At 55.2% G+C, this 17756-nt stretch overlaps 1 protein-coding gene across 2 annotated transcripts in view; it reads left to right on the top strand.

Annotated features, from left to right (window-relative positions):
* Positions 1-1186: 1186 nt before the first annotated feature.
* Positions 1187-17756, top strand: part of PLEKHG2 (pleckstrin homology and RhoGEF domain containing G2) — a 48031-nt gene continuing 31461 nt past the window's right edge. For both annotated transcript variants that reach the window (XM_053267967.1, XM_053267966.1), the window contains exons 1-2: positions 1187-1650; positions 17551-17624. In XM_053267967.1, the coding sequence (XP_053123942.1) occupies positions 17576-17624 (49 nt within the window). In that variant the 5' untranslated portion in view covers positions 1187-1650; positions 17551-17575. The remainder of the gene's footprint in view (positions 1651-17550; positions 17625-17756) is intronic.

Below are 17756 nucleotides of genomic sequence, written 5' to 3'. Positions count from 1 at the left end.
CTGGGGCCAGCCCCAGGGAGGGTCCTGGGCCCCTTGCCGCCCTTCCAACTCCAGACACTGCCAGTTTCAAATGAGGCTCTCCGTTTGGCATGGAGGAGCTGCATCCCCCCCCCGCCGCCTTCCTCAGGCAGGAGGAGTCAGAAGCCTCCTTCGGCCAGGCTGCCAAAGGAATTCTTCAGGGCAAGTCGGAAAGTTCTCCCCTCCGGGAGAGACTCAGAAGTGCCGCATGGGCTGATAGAACCTGCCCACGCAGGGCAGAGGAGAGAGAAACACCCCAACACAGGGCCTGTTTCTCCTGCCCCTTCTACAAGGGTTCCCCGCACAAGACATATTTCCCCTCTATGGCAGGAGCACCCAGACGGACTGGAGGGGAGAGCATCGTAGGCTTAGGCTACACTACCAGGCACGGGGGGTTCTGCCGTAGTCTACACAGGAAAAGTGGCTTTTGAGTGGGAGGGGAACAGAGAGAAGTGGTGTCACATGGAGGTGTTCTGGGAGGGGGGTCCAGGCATGGGGGGGGGGGCAGCAAGGGAGGTGGAGAGCTGGTCTGGTGGTGGCAGGCATGACTTGCCTCCTTTGCTAAGCAGGGTCCACCCTAGTTGCATTTGAATGGGAGACTACACGTGAGCGCTGGGAGATGTTCCCCTTGCGGGGGATGCGATGGAGCGCTCTGGGAAGAGCCTCTCGGTCCCAAGCCCCCCTCCCTGCCTGGCAGCCTCTCCAAGGTCGGGTTGCGAGAGATCCCTGCCGAGCCTGCAGCCTTGGAGAAGCCGCCGCCGGTCTGGGGAGACGACCCTGAGCTAGACGGACCCGGGTCTGACTCAGGACACGGCAGCTTCCCAGTGACTGGAGGGAGCCCGGGGCCTTTGGGCGGCAAGCCGCCGCAGGTGGCGGGTGGGACGAGCTTGAAGGCCGGCAAGCCAGCGGTTTCCATGGGTCCCCGCCGCCGGCCGCAGCCTGGGAGAAGACAGGCAGCAGCAGCAGCAGCAGCAGCGCCTCTTGCCAGAGGGGAGCGGCGCTTTCCCCGCTCTGGCCAGTGAGGAGTTAAAGCGGCCGCCCCCCCGCCGCCCCCCCCCACCCCCCCCCCCCCGCGCGGCGCATCTGCCTGCGAACAGGAAACTGTCCAGCAGCCGCCGCCGCCGCCGCCCCAGCAGGGGGGAGTGCGAGAGCCCCTCTGCCTCCCCCCGCCCCGCATTTCCCCTCGCCTCCCCCCGCCCCCAGCGCGCGGCCCCTCCCGCGCCGGGATTTCGGCTGCTCTCGACGGCGCGCTTGCTGCTGCTGCTGCTGCTGCTGCCGCCGCCTCTTCAAGGACCTCCCAGCCTCGCCCCCCACCCCGAGGACATCTCAAACCAAGGCGAAAGTCTGCTGCCGGGGCGGGCCGGCGGGCCTGGCCTGGGAGGGGCCCGGCGCGGGCGGAGGCCTGCGGGGGGCGGGGGCCCTGCCCGTGCGCGCGCCTCGCCAGCAGCCGTGCAGTGGTGGTAGTGGCGGGGGCCGGAGGCTGGATCGGGCTCGCCCGCCGGCTCCCCAGTGAGGATGGCTTGGACGGGGAGGCCCGGAGGAGCTGCCTGCTCGCGCCGGCCGCGACGCCGACCCCCGCCGCCCCGCTGAGGAGGAGCCCCGCGGAGTGGACGCCGAGGCACCCGCGGGAAGGTAAGGAGGGGCCCTCTCGGTCCGGGGCTGGATGCCAGGGGGCTGCTCGGGCTTTCCGGACCTCCCCGGCGCGCTTCCTCGGGAGTAAGGCGGCGACTCGCGTGCGGGGAACTTGCTCCCGGGCAGCCGACTTCGGAGGGAGGCACAGCTGGGGCTGGCGGCGCAGAGGACTCATGGCGGGTGGGTGGGGGGCTGCAGACCGCCCCCCGCCTACGCACTCTGCTGCTAACCGCCGGTTCCGACCCACAGGGGTTCCCCAAGCTTGGATCTCCAGCTGTTGCCGGACTACAACTCCCATCACCCCCCGCCACAATGGAAGAGCATCTGCACGCTTGCAGGCAGAAGCCAGGTCCCAAGTTAAATCCCTGGGCAGCATCTCCAGGCAGGAAGGGCTGGGAGAGACTCCTGCTGGAAACCTGGAGAACCGCTGCCCGCCAGTGTAGACAGACAGCACTGAGCTCGATGGACCAAGGGTCTGACTGTATGAGGCAGGGGCCCCAAGCCTGAGAGCCCCACCGATGAGAACCGAATTGGCTGGGAACTCCGAGCAGACTTGAGCTTCTGCTCACCTTCTTTTTAATTCTGTGTATGCCTTTTTATTATCTTTATTTATTTGTATTACAAAACAGAGCCCTGATTGTTCTGACACAAAGGAACTGGCTCTGTCCAGTATTGGTCTAGAACCTGGTGAGGATAAGGCACTCTGCGCATGCTTTAGCAGGCATGCAGCTGGCCCTGTGCCTCATTTCCCTGGGCGGTGCTGATGGAATAGGGTGGGGGAGCTGTGAACCCCAGCATAGGTCACCCGGAAAATTTGAAAGCACTCTGGGTGTGAGTGTGGCCAATGGCTTTCTCTGTATTGGCCATCCCTTTGAACAATGGTGCAGTTCCTTGAAATAATGGCTGCTCCTGCTGGGCTTTGGCTTTTGGGGCAAGGCCTTGGCTCTGAAAGATTGCTTCGTCTCTGGGACCAGGATCCCATCAGCCTTCCTTGGAAGTCACACCCCTTGTTCGGCGAGCTCATAATCAAGCTCATAACCTTTTTCAGGGGCAGCTGGGCCCTGGCTCAACATACTGGTGGCAGAGAGGGCCTCTGTACATGGTCAGAGGCATCTGTTTTGCTTCCCCCATACAGAGAGATCAGTTTTGCAAGACAACCCAGCTGGGTGCACTCCATGTGGGTCCATTCCTCCTCCATGCTTTGGGGCTGCTCTGTTAAATTTAGTAGGACTTACTCCCAAGTCAGCATGCTGAGGGATCAGGCAGTTTAAGTTAACAGCCCTGCTCTTCTGCAAATCAGTGGTAGGAATGATGGATTTCCGCATCTGTGGGTCAGGTGCTGTTTCTGAGCCACATTTGTGTCTTTGAAAGGGGTCAGTAGCTCTGGACTTGTTAATCCAAAGTAAAAAAAAGTTGTGATTGTGATATGCTTGCAGGCCCATTAAGGATTACGCTGGGGCAGTTACTTCAGAGGACGTAACTCCCCTCCCATTTCTCTGAATGGTTAACCCAGGGGCTGTCATTTCTGGGGCCCCAGCCATTAACCCCTGTAACAGGGATTCCCAGATATTGACTACAACTGCCGTCACCCCCAGCTGCAGTGACCTTTGGTGGGGGGTGATGGGAGTTGTAGTCCAACAACTTCTGGGGAGTGATGAGTTGGGGACCCAAGTTTGACAGCTCCTGGGTTAATGTGCAGTGATGATTCTCACACCTCCTCCAGGGGCGTAGCTAGGGGAGAGGGGGCCCGTGTTCACCCCACTCCTTGGAGGCCCCTTGGAGTGTGGGAGATAATGAAGAAAATAGGGATGGGTGGAGCTGCCCCCCCCCCCGGTTCTTTGAACTCATCCGCTCAATTATAGCTACTCCCTGACTTCCACCTTGCTTCCTCACTCACCAGAGGAACAATCAGGGTTAAAAAAAAGAAATCGAGTGGGAAAAGGCTGGTGTTGTGAGCTGGAGGGAGGAGAGTGTGTGTGAACACCTCATGGCTTAGCTCCTGAAGGGGGAGCGAGCAGTGCACAGATTGGGCACCTTCCGTGATTTGGGTGTCGTTTCCGGATGGGGGATTTCTTACAGGAAGAGGGTGTGGGAGGGCTGGAGTTCTCCGAGCTGCCTTAATCTCTGGGAATGGAAAGTCCCTCCGGATCAATGGCCTGTAAACTTGCTGGTCTTGGGGGAAAAAATGTAGGGAGAGAAGATCTAGTACCTACAGAGTATCAGGGAATTGGGGTGGGGGGGCTACTTTGGAGCAATTGCAGCAAAGGGGGAAAGAGCCGGGATGGAATTCCTCACCAAGGAGGATTTTTCATGTGCTCTAGCAAATAGTTGTGTTGCAGCTGAGTGCTTTGGGTGGGGGGTGTCTTTCTGGCCAGGGTGTGCATTCTCCTGCGGGTGGGGGGGTGGGCATCACCAATCGGAAAGAAAACAAAGACCATAAGGGAGCTTGTTTCTGCAATGGGGAAAGCAGGAGGCTGTGTGGCGTGAGCCATGAGGGGGCTGGCAAAACCTGGAACTGGGAAGCAGGAGGAGCGTTTGCATCTCACGTTGGGAAGGGGCTGCAGAAGCTGGGAGGCTGCCGGCCCGGGTCCAGCAAGCCGCAGATGCCCCTGCAGTCTCTGGTGGCTCCTGGGTCTCCATCCTGCCCACCCGGGATTGCCTTTAGTCAGTATAGTCTGCATCTCGCTGCACAGACATCCTGCTCTTGCACATACATGGGTGAGTCCCACTCTGTTCAGTGGAACATATTCCCAAGTCCATGTGCATAGAGAGGATTGCAGCCTTCCCTTTCTAGAGGGGGGGGGGTTTATGCCTGCTGGAAGCCTTTGTTAAACCCTTTCCCTGCAAGATCCAGTGGGTGGGGAACAGCCAGGACACTCTGCGTGTGCCCAGAGGCACTCATCTGTGTTTCACATCACTGAAGAGTGTGCAGCAGTTCATTTCTGCAGGTGCTGGGATTCACGCCACCTAGGAAGTTGTATTCTTTGACATGGAAGACCCGCCCCTCCCCAACCCCAGATGACTGGGCATAAATAGTGATGGGGGAAAGGTCATCTGTACATGCTCAGAGACACTCCTTTATTCATGATTCATCTCTGAGTTTCAGCATTGGAAACTGGGTCCGAGCTCCAGTGGAGCGCGTTTGTAGCTCTGGACGGGTGTGTTTCTCCCTTTTTGGACGCACGAGCGCAGAGCCTCTGCTTCCCCCGGGTGCTCAGCCTTGGATCCCCAGATACAACCGGGGGACCACAACTACCCCCACCCCTGCATGAGGCTGAAATTCTAGAGGCTGGATTTTGGTCTTGGTCCAAAGAACAAAGGAAAGCCAGGAGGCGGCGGATACGAAAGCTGGGAAAGGGACCGTTGGCCAGGAAAGATCCCCAGAGCAGTGATGCTGGCTTTTGGATGTGCCTGCGGGGGTCACGTTTCAGCGCCGAGGCCTCTGGCCCTGCTGGGATCTGGTGTGTGTAGCAGCCACTGTGGGTTTGTGGTGCGCGGCCAGGAACGGTGTGGTTGGACGAAGACTTTGGGTGGTGAGATGAACTCGGCCAGGGCCAGCTGGACTCTGCTCGCGTGGCCAGAAGGCTCGGGTGGCTGTGTGCCTTTCACTGCCTCCCCAAAGAATTAAGCTTTCGGGAGTTGCTTCCTGCCTGTACCAGGGATTAATTTTTAAAACAAGGAAGCAGCAGGGTTCCTGGGTCTCCAAACTGATGTGGGGAGGTTGCTCCCTGATCCCCGTCATCACATGCACTCTGCACATGTTTAGAGGCCCTTTCCCCCCTTGTTCCTGAGACTGAAAACGAGGCCTGAGGCCTGGCTCTGCTGAAGAGCAGGAGGTGTGGATGCAGCTGGCTGAGGATACATACAGCTGGCCTCCTTGCTGCACCAGTGGCTCGTCCCAATGGGCTGGGGCGTGGGCGCCAGATGAGGTGCAGCTGCCTCTGGTTACTGGCAATCCTGGTTGCTCCTCTCCCCCCCCCCCAGCCTTAATGAGAGTCACACTGCCTGCAGGCTGGCTATTCATCTGTAGTTCCTCTACAGATGCAGAGTGTCCTGTGTGGGCTGCTTAATCATTGACCAGCCTGTGCAGCTCTACCTGATGAATGGCCAGTCTGCAGGCAGCGCAGTTCTCATTAATGCCAGGGTGGGCTGGAAGAGAGAGGCACAAACAGAGCTGCTGAGAACCAGAGGCAGCTGTGCCTCCTTCGGAGCACCCCCGGCCCGTTGGGAGGAGCCGCTCTTGCCTTGGAGCACGTCGCCTGCCTTGAGAGCTTCTGGGATGTCCCTCCTGCCTGCCGGATGAGCCAAAGCAAACCAGGTTCGTCCTAGGACAGCTCCGCCTTTGCAACAGCAGCCTGCTGGATATGGGAGGAAAGGAATCTCTCTGAGCATCGCCTCCCCCCCCCCTCTCTCTCTCGCTCCAGCCTGGATACCAACTGTGAGGAGTTGCTCTCCTCCTCCTCGGGGCTGGGCAGGGCTGGTGGAGTGTCTGTGTGAGGAGAGAAGGCTGTGCAGATGGGGAGGGGGGGACCGGAGGGGGGGTCCGGGATGGAGCAGCTCGAGTTTCCTCCGAGAAGCTGCAGACTTCCAAAACTCCTCGGATCAGAGGAACATCTCTGTGCAGGGACAGGAGGAGAGCTGGTCTTGAGGCAGTGGTTGTGCCGTCAAGTAAGTGTCGACTCCTGGCACCCACAGAGCCCTGTGGTTGTCTTTGGTGGAATACAGGAGAGGTTGACCATGGCCTCCTCCCACACAGGATGAGATGATGATGCCTTTCAGCATCTTCCTATGTCGCTGCTGCTGCCCGATAGAGGTGGGAAGCAGACCAGCGGGGATTCGAACCAGCAGCGTCTTGCTCCCTAGGCAAGTTACTTCCCTGCTGTGCCATTAGGTGGCTTGTGGTAGCAAGCATGAATTGCCCCCTCTGCTAAGAAGAGTCTGCACTGGTTTGCATATGAATGGGAGACTAGATGTGTGAGCCCTGTAAGATATTCCCCTTAGTGGGGGATGAAGCTGCTCTGGGAAGAGCAGAAGGTCCCAAGTTCCCTCCCTGCCAGGCAGCATCTCCAAGATATGGCTGAGAGAGAGAGACTCCTGCCCGCAACCTTGGAGAAGCCGCTGCCAGCCTGGGTAGACAATACTGGGCTAGATAGACCAGTGGACTGACTCAGTATATGGCAGCTTCCTATGTCCTTATGACAATCTAGCTCTGAATACCAGGATGCTGGAAACAAACATCAGGGGAAGGACATCCTCTTCATGCCCTGCTTGTGAGCTTCCATGCGGAGTCACCTGGTTGCCCCTTCTTGCTGCTGAAAAGAGGACACTGAACCAGGGATTCTCAACCTTGGCTCCCCGGACATGGTTGGACTACAGCGCCCGTCCTCCCCAGCCACTATAATTAAATTCCGGGTTAACCATCGCCTCCCTTGCTGGCCTTTTAGGCAAGTTGTCATCCCTCAGCCTCACTCCCCACCCCGACCCCTTAAAGTGAGACCTCAAAGCCATAAAGGAATGACCTTAGTTGACTGCTCAGTTTCCATAGTTGTCCTCCAAGACAGTAAAGTGGGCTAGAGTGTCTCTTGAGCCAGCGTGATGTAGTGGTTAGAGTGCTGGACTAGGACCGGGGAGACCCGAGTTCAAATCCCAATCCAGCCATGAGACTTGCTGGCTGACTCTGGGCCAGTCACTTCTCTCTCAGTCTAACCTACTTCACAGGGTTGTTGTGAGGAGGAACTTAAGTATGTGGTACACCGCTCTGGGCTCCTTGGAGGAAGAGCGGGATAGAAAATGTAAAATAATAATAATAATAACAACTCACATGTGCTCTTTGAGGCTGTTCTGGGGATTCTAGCCAGGGGCAGATTAAGCTTTTTTGTTGTCCATAGGCAGAAATGCTTTTGCTGCCCTTTTACCTTAAAGGGGAAAGGGTTGCCTTTAAAAAAAAACACCAAGGTAAAACCAGGGGTCCTTTCTCCTCTCTCACTCCACCCTTGCTGCAGCAGCCGCTGCCCACAGAGTGGGGCAACAGAATTTGAGGAGGGGCGAGATTTGCTGCCCCTCAGATTTTGCCGCCCTAGGCAAATGCCTACGCTGCCTCCCTGTTAACCCACCACTGATCCTAGTCCTGACAAGCAGGATGCATGGAGAGCAATATGCTAGGTACTGCTGACAGTCAATGCATCTCACACACAACCAAAGGAGCAGCTGTCATTTCTCCGGGAATGCCCTGGAAGTTTGGCCATTCGCCTTGAAAGCCGCAGGGATGAGAGTGGAGACCTACCTGCTGTCTGGTGAGCAAGCATCCCCCCCACCACACACACACTCCTGTTTAGAGAAGTGAAGCGGCAGAGATCTTAGCTGCCCTGCAGTGGCTCTCCTGCTGGGAGGCCGGATGACTCCGAGGAGAGAGCAGAACAGGAGGGAGCCGTTTATAGGGGCCCGAGAGGAGGGGGATGCCAGAAAGCTGCTCTCACTGGCCTGCGCCTCTCATCCATCCTTGCCCTCCAGGACGGCTCCTCCTGAGGCATGAAATCTGAAGCTGTCCCAGGCCGACCAGCATTTGAAAATGCAGAAGCAGGAGACTTGATGCCACATGGACATAGAATCACTGGGCGGCTTTGCGGGGCGCTTGTGTTTGCAGTGAAGGACGTGAAACGCTCCTGCGCTGCTGAAATGTTCTTTGTACGGAGATTTAAAGGACACCGGAAGAGCCCTGCTGCGTTCGACCCTGAGCTCCAGTATTGTGTAGAATTTAGAGGCGGGGCCGGGGAGGTCCTTTAATCCAGCCCCCGCTTTCTGCATCGGAGTTTTCTTACCCGAATGCAGGTCTTTGCCTTCATCTCTGCTGAACTTCATCGGGTTGGTTTTGCCCAATGTCCAGACCATTTTGAATCTTGATTCTGTATGAATATTTATATACCACTTTTCAGGAAAAGTTCCCCAAGTAGTTTACAGAGAAATAAATAAAATGGCTCCCTGTCCCCCAAAAGGCTTACAATCTAAAAAAGAAACATGAGAGACACCAGCAAATGTCACTGGAGGGATGCTGTGCTGGGGACGGAGAGGGCCAGTTGCTCGCCCCCTGCTCGATAAACAGAACCACCACTTTGAAAAGGTGCCTCTTTGCCCAGTTAGCAGGGGTTCTCAGCCTTGGGTCCCCGGTCTTAGACTACAAGTCCCATCATCCCAAGCCTCAAGGGCTGAAGGCTGGGGATGATGGGATTTGTACTCCAAGAAGATTTGGGGTCCCAAGGCTGAGAACCCCTGTCTTCAGTGACAGCTAGCACAGATGAAAGAGCCATCTATCACTCTAGAGACAGACCTCTTGCATTGCCACCTTCACAATGGGTTCCCAAAGCAACAGAAACACCCACTCATATAACCGAGGGGCACATCTTCCTTTCTCCATGTGGGTGGAAGGAAATAATATTTACCCTTTGCGCCCACTCAGAGCTGCCTCTTTCCTGCTGCCCAGAAGATGCTACCTGAAGCAGAGACACCCCAGGACGACCAGGATGCTCAGTGAAGAGAATCGTCACTTCTAAAAAGATGCTTCTTTGTTCAGTTAAGCAGGGGGTCTTCTACGGTGTAAGCCAGTGTTTCTCAACTGCCGGTCCGAGAGGTGCTCTGTGAGGCATAACTAATAGAAATCACCCACCCAAAAAAAAAACAATTTTAGGCTTGGGGGGGGGAATGCTGCTGGGAGCTCTCTGAAGCTTATTTCCAGGCAGCCCTCACTGCTGGATAATGTTCATTTTGAGGAAGCGAACTGAATGTTATCCAGCCGGGAGGGCTGCCTGCCTCAAAATGAGCTCTGGAGAGCTCACCGTGGGTTCCGTGGACCCTGGGCCCCACCCACTTTGCACGTGACATCACTGGGGGTAGGGGTGGGGGTGAGTGGGTTAATCCCTTTATTAACCGCTGGTCCAGGAAACTGCGCATGAAGAATGTACCGGTCCAGGACTCCAAAAATGGTTGAGAAACAGTGGTGTAAGCTATCCAGCTCCCCAGTTTGGTGCGGATTTGAGAAGCATCCCCTATACTTCCTCATCCAAGTCATTGCAAAGAGCCCAGGACAGAGCCCTATAGTACTCCACTCCCCCCACCCCCAAGTTAAGGTGGAGCCATTAATGAGCACCCTCTGGGAGTGGTGGTCCATCCACTTGTGACCCCACCTACCAGCAGCCTCCTCTTGTCAACAAAGATATCGCGGGAGACTGTCGGGTGCTTTGCTGGTCTCAAGATCTGCTGCGTCCTCCCATATCCACAGTCTCCTAAACTACCTCTGTCAAAAAAGGAGAAGTTTAGTCTGGCCTGACTTGTTCCTGAGGAAGCCAGGCCGGCTCCTGGTAACCACCAGATTCTTTTCGACGTGCTCACAGGCAGACTGCTTCGTAATCTCTCCTAGGAGCGTGCCAGGAATCGATGTCACGCTGACCAGTCTGTCGCCTCCTGGCGCTTCCAGCTTTCCCCCCTTCTTGAAGGCAGGACGCTGGTTGCTCCTCTCCAGTCTTCTGGGACCTCATCCCTTCTCCAGGGGTCCTCAGAGATGACAGATCACCCCTGCAAGTTCCTTCAGTACCTGGGCATGTAATCCATCTGGCCCCAAAGCAGGGGTGGGCCCTCCACCTGTTGCTGAACTACAACTCCCGTCTTCCTCAGCCCCAATAAGTTGTAGTTAGCAGCAGAGGGAGGGGCAGGAGGAGGCCGCCTCTGCATCCCAGTTGCAGGGGGACATAGGAACCTAGGAAGCTGCCAGATACTGAGTCAGACCACGGGTCCACCTAGCTCAGTATTGTCTTCACAGATTGGCAGCGGCTTTTCCAAGGTTGCAGACAGGAATCTCTCTCGGCCCTATCTTGGAGATGCTGCCAGGGAGGGAACCTGGAACCTAGATGCTCTTCCCAGAGTGGCTCCATCCCCTGAGTGGGGGAATATCTTGCCGTGCTCGCACATCAAGTCTCCCATTCATATGCAACCAGGGCAGATCCTGCTTAGCTAATGGGACAAGTCATGCTGGCTACCACAAGACCAGCTCTCCTCTCCCAATAGCAGGAGAGGGGGCCTGCCTTTGTCTCCTGCGTGCAACTTAATCTGAAGGCATCCGGTGGTGGGCCACTCTGGGAAACAGGATGCTGGATGGAAGAGGCCTTGAGCACGATCCTGCAGGGCTGTTCTTAGGTCCTTTGTGCTCTTCAAAGGCTTGGAGGCCTGCCCTATGGAAGAGGCCAGAGGCGGCTTCTCTTCTGCACCAGAGAGGGCAGGACTAAATCTCTGGGGCTCATGTTTTAAGAGGGGAAAGTTCGGAAAAGTTTCTTTACACCGGGAACAGTTGGACAATGCGTCTGGTCACCGAAGCTGGTGGGCGCTTCAAGCAGAGGCTGCAGAGCCATCTCTTGGGGGTGCTCTAGCTCTGGACTTCCAGCATGGAGTAGTGGGTGGACTAGATGGTCTCCAGAGTACCCTCCAGTTCTAGGATTTGTTTTCAGTACCAGCACTCAGCTCACAGCCATTTGTACAAAAATCCACTCCGGGTTTTCTTCCAAGCTTTTTGTCTCAGTGGACCAATTTAGAAGTGTGTGTGTGGTGGGGGTGGGGGGGGGCATTTTAGTTGTTGCTGTTAAATCACTAGGAGTCAGATCACCCACAGATTCACCAGCATGCCTTAGTTAAGAACTACCTTCTGCCCACTTCTGTTCTGGAGCTTCCCAGAGAAGTTTAACCATTGCCTGCCTGATTCCCCAGACGGCAGTTTCAACCAGTCCCTTCTTTCTGAAACGTTGATGATTTGGCAAGCCGTACCGAGTGACCAGCTGCCGCCTTAATTCCGGAATGTAACATTTGCCCGACGTGCACCAGATTGGGTTTTTGGAAAGACAACCGGCAGCTCTTGAGATGCTTCTTCACATAATGTCCCTTCTCCTCCTCCTCCTCTTCCTCCTCCCCCTCCCAGCTGCCTTTCTGCTTTCAAAGAGTGGTGTTCTTTTAAAAAACCAACAACATTCCAGCAAATTCCATTTTCAGTGGAATTAACTTTATGCCAAGGCTGCTGTACCCTGCGTATACTGTTCCAAGGATCCACACTCCCAATAAGGCTGGGATCTAGTCTGACACAACAGAGTGACTCCTAAATCGCTTCAAGCAATACGGTTGAAACCTTGACTTGCAGGTGTAAACAAACACCTGGCTGTCGCTCATCATATGTTGCCGGACCATCCTTCTCTCTTTGCCTAGTCAGTCGCTGAACTAGTATGGATGATGGGGGTGCTGGGGGGGACGGGATATTTTTGCAAGCATTCCAACTGCTCGGCGTGCTCGAGCCAACCTTAGAATGTTAACAAGAACAGTGCCAATTGGGACGCCTTCGAAATAAGAGGAAGGTCAAGGAAGCTTTTAAGTGAAAGGTTAGTTTGGGCTGCAGCAAAAGCTTCTCGCGGTCTCTGGGGTCCTGAGAGGCTGTTTGGCAGGTGAATCTAAAAACCGAGGTTAAGGTGCGAAGAAGTAAGAGTTCCCTTTTCCATGTTGAAAAAATGCTAGTAGCTTGTAATCTGTGCATTGGGAAGGGATGCAGTTTCTTTTTATGTAAAACACGCGTATGCTGCTTTTCTCATGTGCCAGGCAGTTTGCATTTGTATGCTGCAAACCTTTTGGAGAGAGAAGCCACAAAAGGAGAAGCTCCCCTGATCCACCCAGACAATCCGGGCCTCCTCAGAAGTGACTCCTGAGATCACAAGGGCTGGAAAGAAGCCAAGAGCTTCCCTGGCAAGGAGGAGCTAGGCTGCTTGCAGAGGGGCCCAGATGCTTCCAAGGAAGGCTGGCCTGGTGGGCCTTCGCTTGCAGAGAGACGCAGAATTCTTGCTTGCAGGGAGAGCTGACCTAAGCTGGTGACTGAGCCAACTTTTGTCATGCTATCGATTAGTCAGATCAAGCTTTAACCGGAGGTCTAAGCTTGCCCCTTGTTAACTATGTATTCAGATTAGCTGTGCTCCCTCCCTCCCTAGTGATCCTAGGACTGGTCCTTCAGTACTCGGGGTGTGCTTTGCAGTGGGCCTGCCTTCCCCCCCACTTCCAAAAAGAGAAGGAGGCTGCATCCAAGAAGGTGGGGCTGAGCAGAGGGAGGCTGGGCTAGTGCTGTTGATTTGGCTCCTTCCGGCTGAGAAGAATCAAGGGAAATGGAAACCCCACTGGTGGATCAAAGGATCTTTCTTTCTTTCTTTCTTTCTTTCTCCCCAGTCTGGCTCCTGCCTGCCTGTCACCAGCTACGCAAATCTGCCAGATTTCCTTGCTTCCAGTCCCAACTTCCTCCAGGTCTGGCTTAGCCAGAGGGGGTGGAAGGGAGAAGATTGTGCCCAAGCTGCTCTGTCAGACAGGCACCAAGGTGCCCAGGGCAGGCCCATGGCATCTAGCATGTTCAGTCTGAGGCCCAATACGCGCCGTGCTGCAATGTGACATGGAAGCATGAAATCTGGATTGGTTTCTGGGGCTCCCGTGTGCGGATTTCTTCCCTAAGGTTCCCAAAACAAGCCCCTTTTAGGGTGAGTGTTTTCAAGAGCTCTGTTACCAGCTGTCCTAGATTAAAGCAGACCGCATTGCAAGGGCTCAGCTGCTCTCTCAGCAGATTTGTGGACTGTATGCAAGATCAACTGTGCCAGAGATCAGCTGCTAGATTAAGGTTGAGTTCCTTGAAAGAGCTCAGTTCCTCTGCAGATTATGGCATATACATTCGGATCCGCCACGTGGGGTTTACAGACTGAGAATTTAACAGGTTAGACGAATAGTGGAATGTACTTCTGCCATGGAAAGATGGCTTGTTGCGTTCTCACGTTCGACGTCCAGTCAGAAATTAGTTGGCATACTTGCTGTATTTGGGGGGGGTGGACGACACAGGAGGGGGTCACAGATAACCCTCGAGCGGCTCCACTGATCTGGTCTGTGCTTTCTTGTATCCGGCGGGGCAAACGCTGCTGCTTCTGAGCTCCCTGCTTGCCAATGGAGGGCTGCCACTGGACGCCAGGAAACGCTGCCGCCTCCTGCTCTGCTCCTGTGCCTTCCGCCTAGCTTGGCTTTGCCAGGAGGAGCAGGCCGCGCTTTTCCTGAGAGCAACCCCCTCGCCCGCACAGCCAGTGCTGCAGAGCCGGTGCCTCTTCTAAAGGCCTCGCTTTGCGGGGGGGGGTCCAGTTCAAAGGCTGACCACCCCCCGGGTTGCTCCCTCCGCCCCGGCCCCTCTGCTCCTGCTGCCAGATGACCCGCGAAGCCCAGAAGCCGGCATGGCTCCGTCGCCCTCGCCCTTGCCCGGCTCCTGCTTGGGAAGCAGCTGTACCTGCCCCCCTGGCTGCCCCCCTCCCCAGCCCTCACAGCTGTGTCTGCTTGGGGGAAAGGGCCGTGGAGGCGAAAGGAAGCGATTGAGTTGCAAAATGTTCTTTGTCTCACCCTTGGCGCGCGAGCCGGATTCTCCAGGGAGCAGGAGCGTGGGAACTGCCTGGGCCTGCCCTTTGGACGGGCTCTGCCGAATCTGCCCCAGAACGGCGTTTCGATGCTGGGCGGGGAGGGTCACCTCTGGGGAGAGGCGGGTGTGACTCATAAAAAGGAGAGTGTCTGAGTGTGTGCAGAGTGTGCGCCTCGCTCCCCTGAAGAAGGCCCCCCACGCAGAAGGGCTTAGGCCTCTGTAGATATTCTACCCCGTGGCTTCCCAAGCTTAGGTCCCCAGATGCTGTTGGACTACAACTCCCATGGTCCCCCAACCACAGTGTCCAAAAGGATGATGCAGGCTGTAGTCCAGCGGTGTTTGGGGACCCAAGCTTGGTGTAAGGCAACGTCTTATCTTCACATATGTAACTACCATCTCCACTGGGAGAGGAGAGCCGGTCTTGTAGCAAGCATGACTTGTCCCCGTAGCTAAGCAGGGTCCGCCCTGGTTGCATTTTAGGGAGACTAGAAGCATGAGCACTGTCGGATATTCCCCTCAGGGGATGGAGCCACTCTGGGAAGAGCAAGAGGTTCCGAGTTCCCTCCCTGGCAGCATCTCCGGATAGGGCTGAGAAAGATTCTTGTCTGCAACCTGGGAGAAGCTGCTGCCAGTCTGTGAAGACAATACTGAGCTAGATGGCCCAATGGTCTGACTCAGTATCTGGCAGCTTCCTATGTCCCTATGTTCCACTGCTTGTCTGAAGAAACAAAGGATCTTCACCACGCTTGAACCATGCACAGTACTTAATTCTGGGACTACAACTGATCCCCCTTCCAGCCTTCTCTTAAAGATTAAGGCCGAGCTCCTTGAAAAATCTCAGCTCCTCTGTCCGCAGATTCATGGACTATACGGACTGTAAGCAAGACAGACTGTGCTAGAGATCAGCTGTAAGATTAAGGCTGAGTTCCCTGAAAGAGCTCTGCTTTTCTGTCATTAGGTTCCAGCCTTCTCTTGAAGGAGCAGCCAGTTTGCCTTGAGCTGTGAGGAGATATTCGAAGGATCCTGGGAACCAGTTTAGAAACCAAATATGTTGGTTTCTAAACATATTTTTAAAAAGATGTGTTAGAGTTCTGGTTTGTCTGGAAACGCCATTCTCTGACTGAGCAGGCTTGTTCCCCAAAGGTGTGGAAAGGGCTGTGACAACTCCAGAGTGTAATAGCAATGCACTCTGCGCTTGCTCAGAGTGAGACGTTCTCTGGATCATTGCTTAGTCTCTTGCGTTGCAAATGAGGTTTGGGTGCTCCGCTTTAAGGGCTTAGTATAATGGCCTACAGTGAATGAGTTAATAATAATAAACAAACAAACTTTATTTGTTAGCCGGCCTATAACAAATTGTTCTCTGGGCAGCTCACAACACAACATTTTAAAACATCCAGTCAAAACACACAAAACACAGCAAACAAATCACAAACAAAAAAAACAAAACAAAAATACAACGTGCAATACAAAGCATTTTAAAAACTTTCCTTGAAAAAAACAAAATCAATTTTAAAAATCAGTTTCTAATAGGAGTCAAGCGGACCCTATTTTTTATTTCTGTAAAGCATGGATTATTTTCTTGCTCTTCCTCTAATTGAACCCTAACACAGTTTGAGAAAGGATTGGGCTTCAGCAGGCCCTCTGCTCTGTAGCATATGTAGCCTCCGCCTCCTTCATCCGGCCCTGGTACTTAGCTCTGGTCCAGAGCGCCAGGTTGCCTTCCCATGCTCTTCCCCAAGGTATGGTTAAAAGTTCTCATATGGTGGTGGGGGGGGAGGAGGGCCCTCCCCTTCCCTCTGACCTGCGGCTGCTCCTGAATGAGTGCATTGTTCCCCAGACGGAGCGACCTTTCGGCCTCCCCTCTCCAGGATGGAGTGACGCATCCCTTTGGTTTACCCGACCCGCTCTGGTTTTTACAAGACTTCCAGGGGACAGGGCGGGAACAAAGGCCTTTGTGTGGGGAGGACATGCAGGGCGATCCAAGGAACTGGTGGTTTAGCCCGGAGCCGCTGGCTGGAAAGAGAAGCCTCCGATGGCCATGACCCTCGTCAGTGGTTGCTCCCCTCTCTCCCACCCTGTGCTGCCTGCAGGCTGGCCATTTGTCAGGTTAACTGTGCAGCTCTACCAGGTGAATGCCAGCCTGCAGCAGCACAGCTCTCGGGCAGGGCGGGGGAGAGAGGAGCAACCTGAATCCCGCCCCCCCCCCTGCACTCGATGGGACCAGCCGCTACTGATGTGATGCACTCTGCACATCTCTTTGGGTTGGGGCATTTCCTCACAGGATGAGATCAAAAGGTTGCTCTGCCTCTGCATTCTGTTTCCAGCAGTGGGCAGCCCAGTGTCCGCGGAAAACTCTTCAGCAGGGCATGGAGCTGTTGGCCCATTCCCTGATATTTGTCCTCCAGACTGGGTTATATTTCGCTATCATAGCTGCACCAATTTTATACCAGCCTGTCACGGCTTCCCATGGAGGACCTTGGGAACTGCAGTTCGGTGAGGGTGTAGGGTTGCCGTATTCAAGATTCCCAAATCTGGGTGGCCTAACTTGCATATTATGTAAATTATGTGGCAACTAACTTGCATTTTATTTATTTATTTGACAGATTTGTATACTTTCCCCTCCTTCTCTTCCCTCCCATCTGATCGGATCCAGAGTAAAATCTGGGCAGCACACTTGAAATCCATGTAAATCCAGGTGGAATTTAGCAGCCGGGTGGAGGAGCCCAAATCTGGGGGCGACCCTAAATTCTGGGGGACAGGGCAAGGCTATGAGGGTGCAAAGGACCCTTCCCTGAGGACCCCTCATCTGCCTTTGAGCTTGCCTTCACGGAGCTGTCAAAGGGGAGAGGAAGGCTAGCCAAATGATTTCCGCTTATGAGGCCCTCGTGGAGTTCAAAGTGATGTGCTCATGTGTTCAAATGTGCTGATGGAGTTAAAAATGAAGGCCAGTTTGAAGCCCCGTGCATTGTTGTTGGTGATCTTGTGCCACCGTTTCATTGAGTTTTAAATCTTTGTAAGCTGCCTTGAGCCGTTCCGTTTTTGGACCTCGCAAGTGGAGGCGGGGGGAGTGAGGATTCACCGATGAAGAAAGCGGGGGGTGGGGCTGGCTCTAGGTTGATGGAAAGGCCATGTTTCCTTGCGGACGTCTGTCTCCCCTCTCTCCTGCCTTGCCCGAGAGCCCCGCTGCCTGTGGGCTGGCCATGCGTCGGATAGAGCAGCGTGGTTAATCGTGCAGCTCTACCTGATGAATGGGCAGCCTGCAGGGAGTGTGGCTCTTGGGGCAAGGTGGGAGCAACCTTTGGCACTCCCTGCCTGCAGAGCAGTGGAAGCCTGAAGGGCCTTCTCCCTTCACATGTGGGGTCGGTGGGTGGGGAAGAGCCCCACCCCGGTGGAGAAAGGGGGCAGCTTTGGTCAAGGGCCAGCGTAAGTTTCCCTTCCTTCCTTCCTTGCAGGACGGGTGCTGGAGAGTGCATCACCATGCCAGAGGGAGCCCGCAGGGGCAGCACCAAGGAAGGAGGCAAGGCAGGTGGGTACCGTACCGGGGGCATTCGAAGCTCCCCCCCCCCCAACACCACCACAAGCGGCCGCCAGCCCACTACCCGCTCGGTGGCATCTCTACGTGCTCTGCCTGAGTAGACACCCATATGAGTCGATGCAC

The sequence above is a fragment of the Hemicordylus capensis genome, chromosome 7 (genome assembly GCF_027244095.1).
Source record: "Hemicordylus capensis ecotype Gifberg chromosome 7, rHemCap1.1.pri, whole genome shotgun sequence".
Taxonomy (NCBI): domain Eukaryota; kingdom Metazoa; phylum Chordata; class Lepidosauria; order Squamata; family Cordylidae; genus Hemicordylus; species Hemicordylus capensis.
The sequence above is the reverse complement of the archived record's forward strand: the minus strand, read 5'-3'. Positions and strand labels throughout refer to the sequence as shown.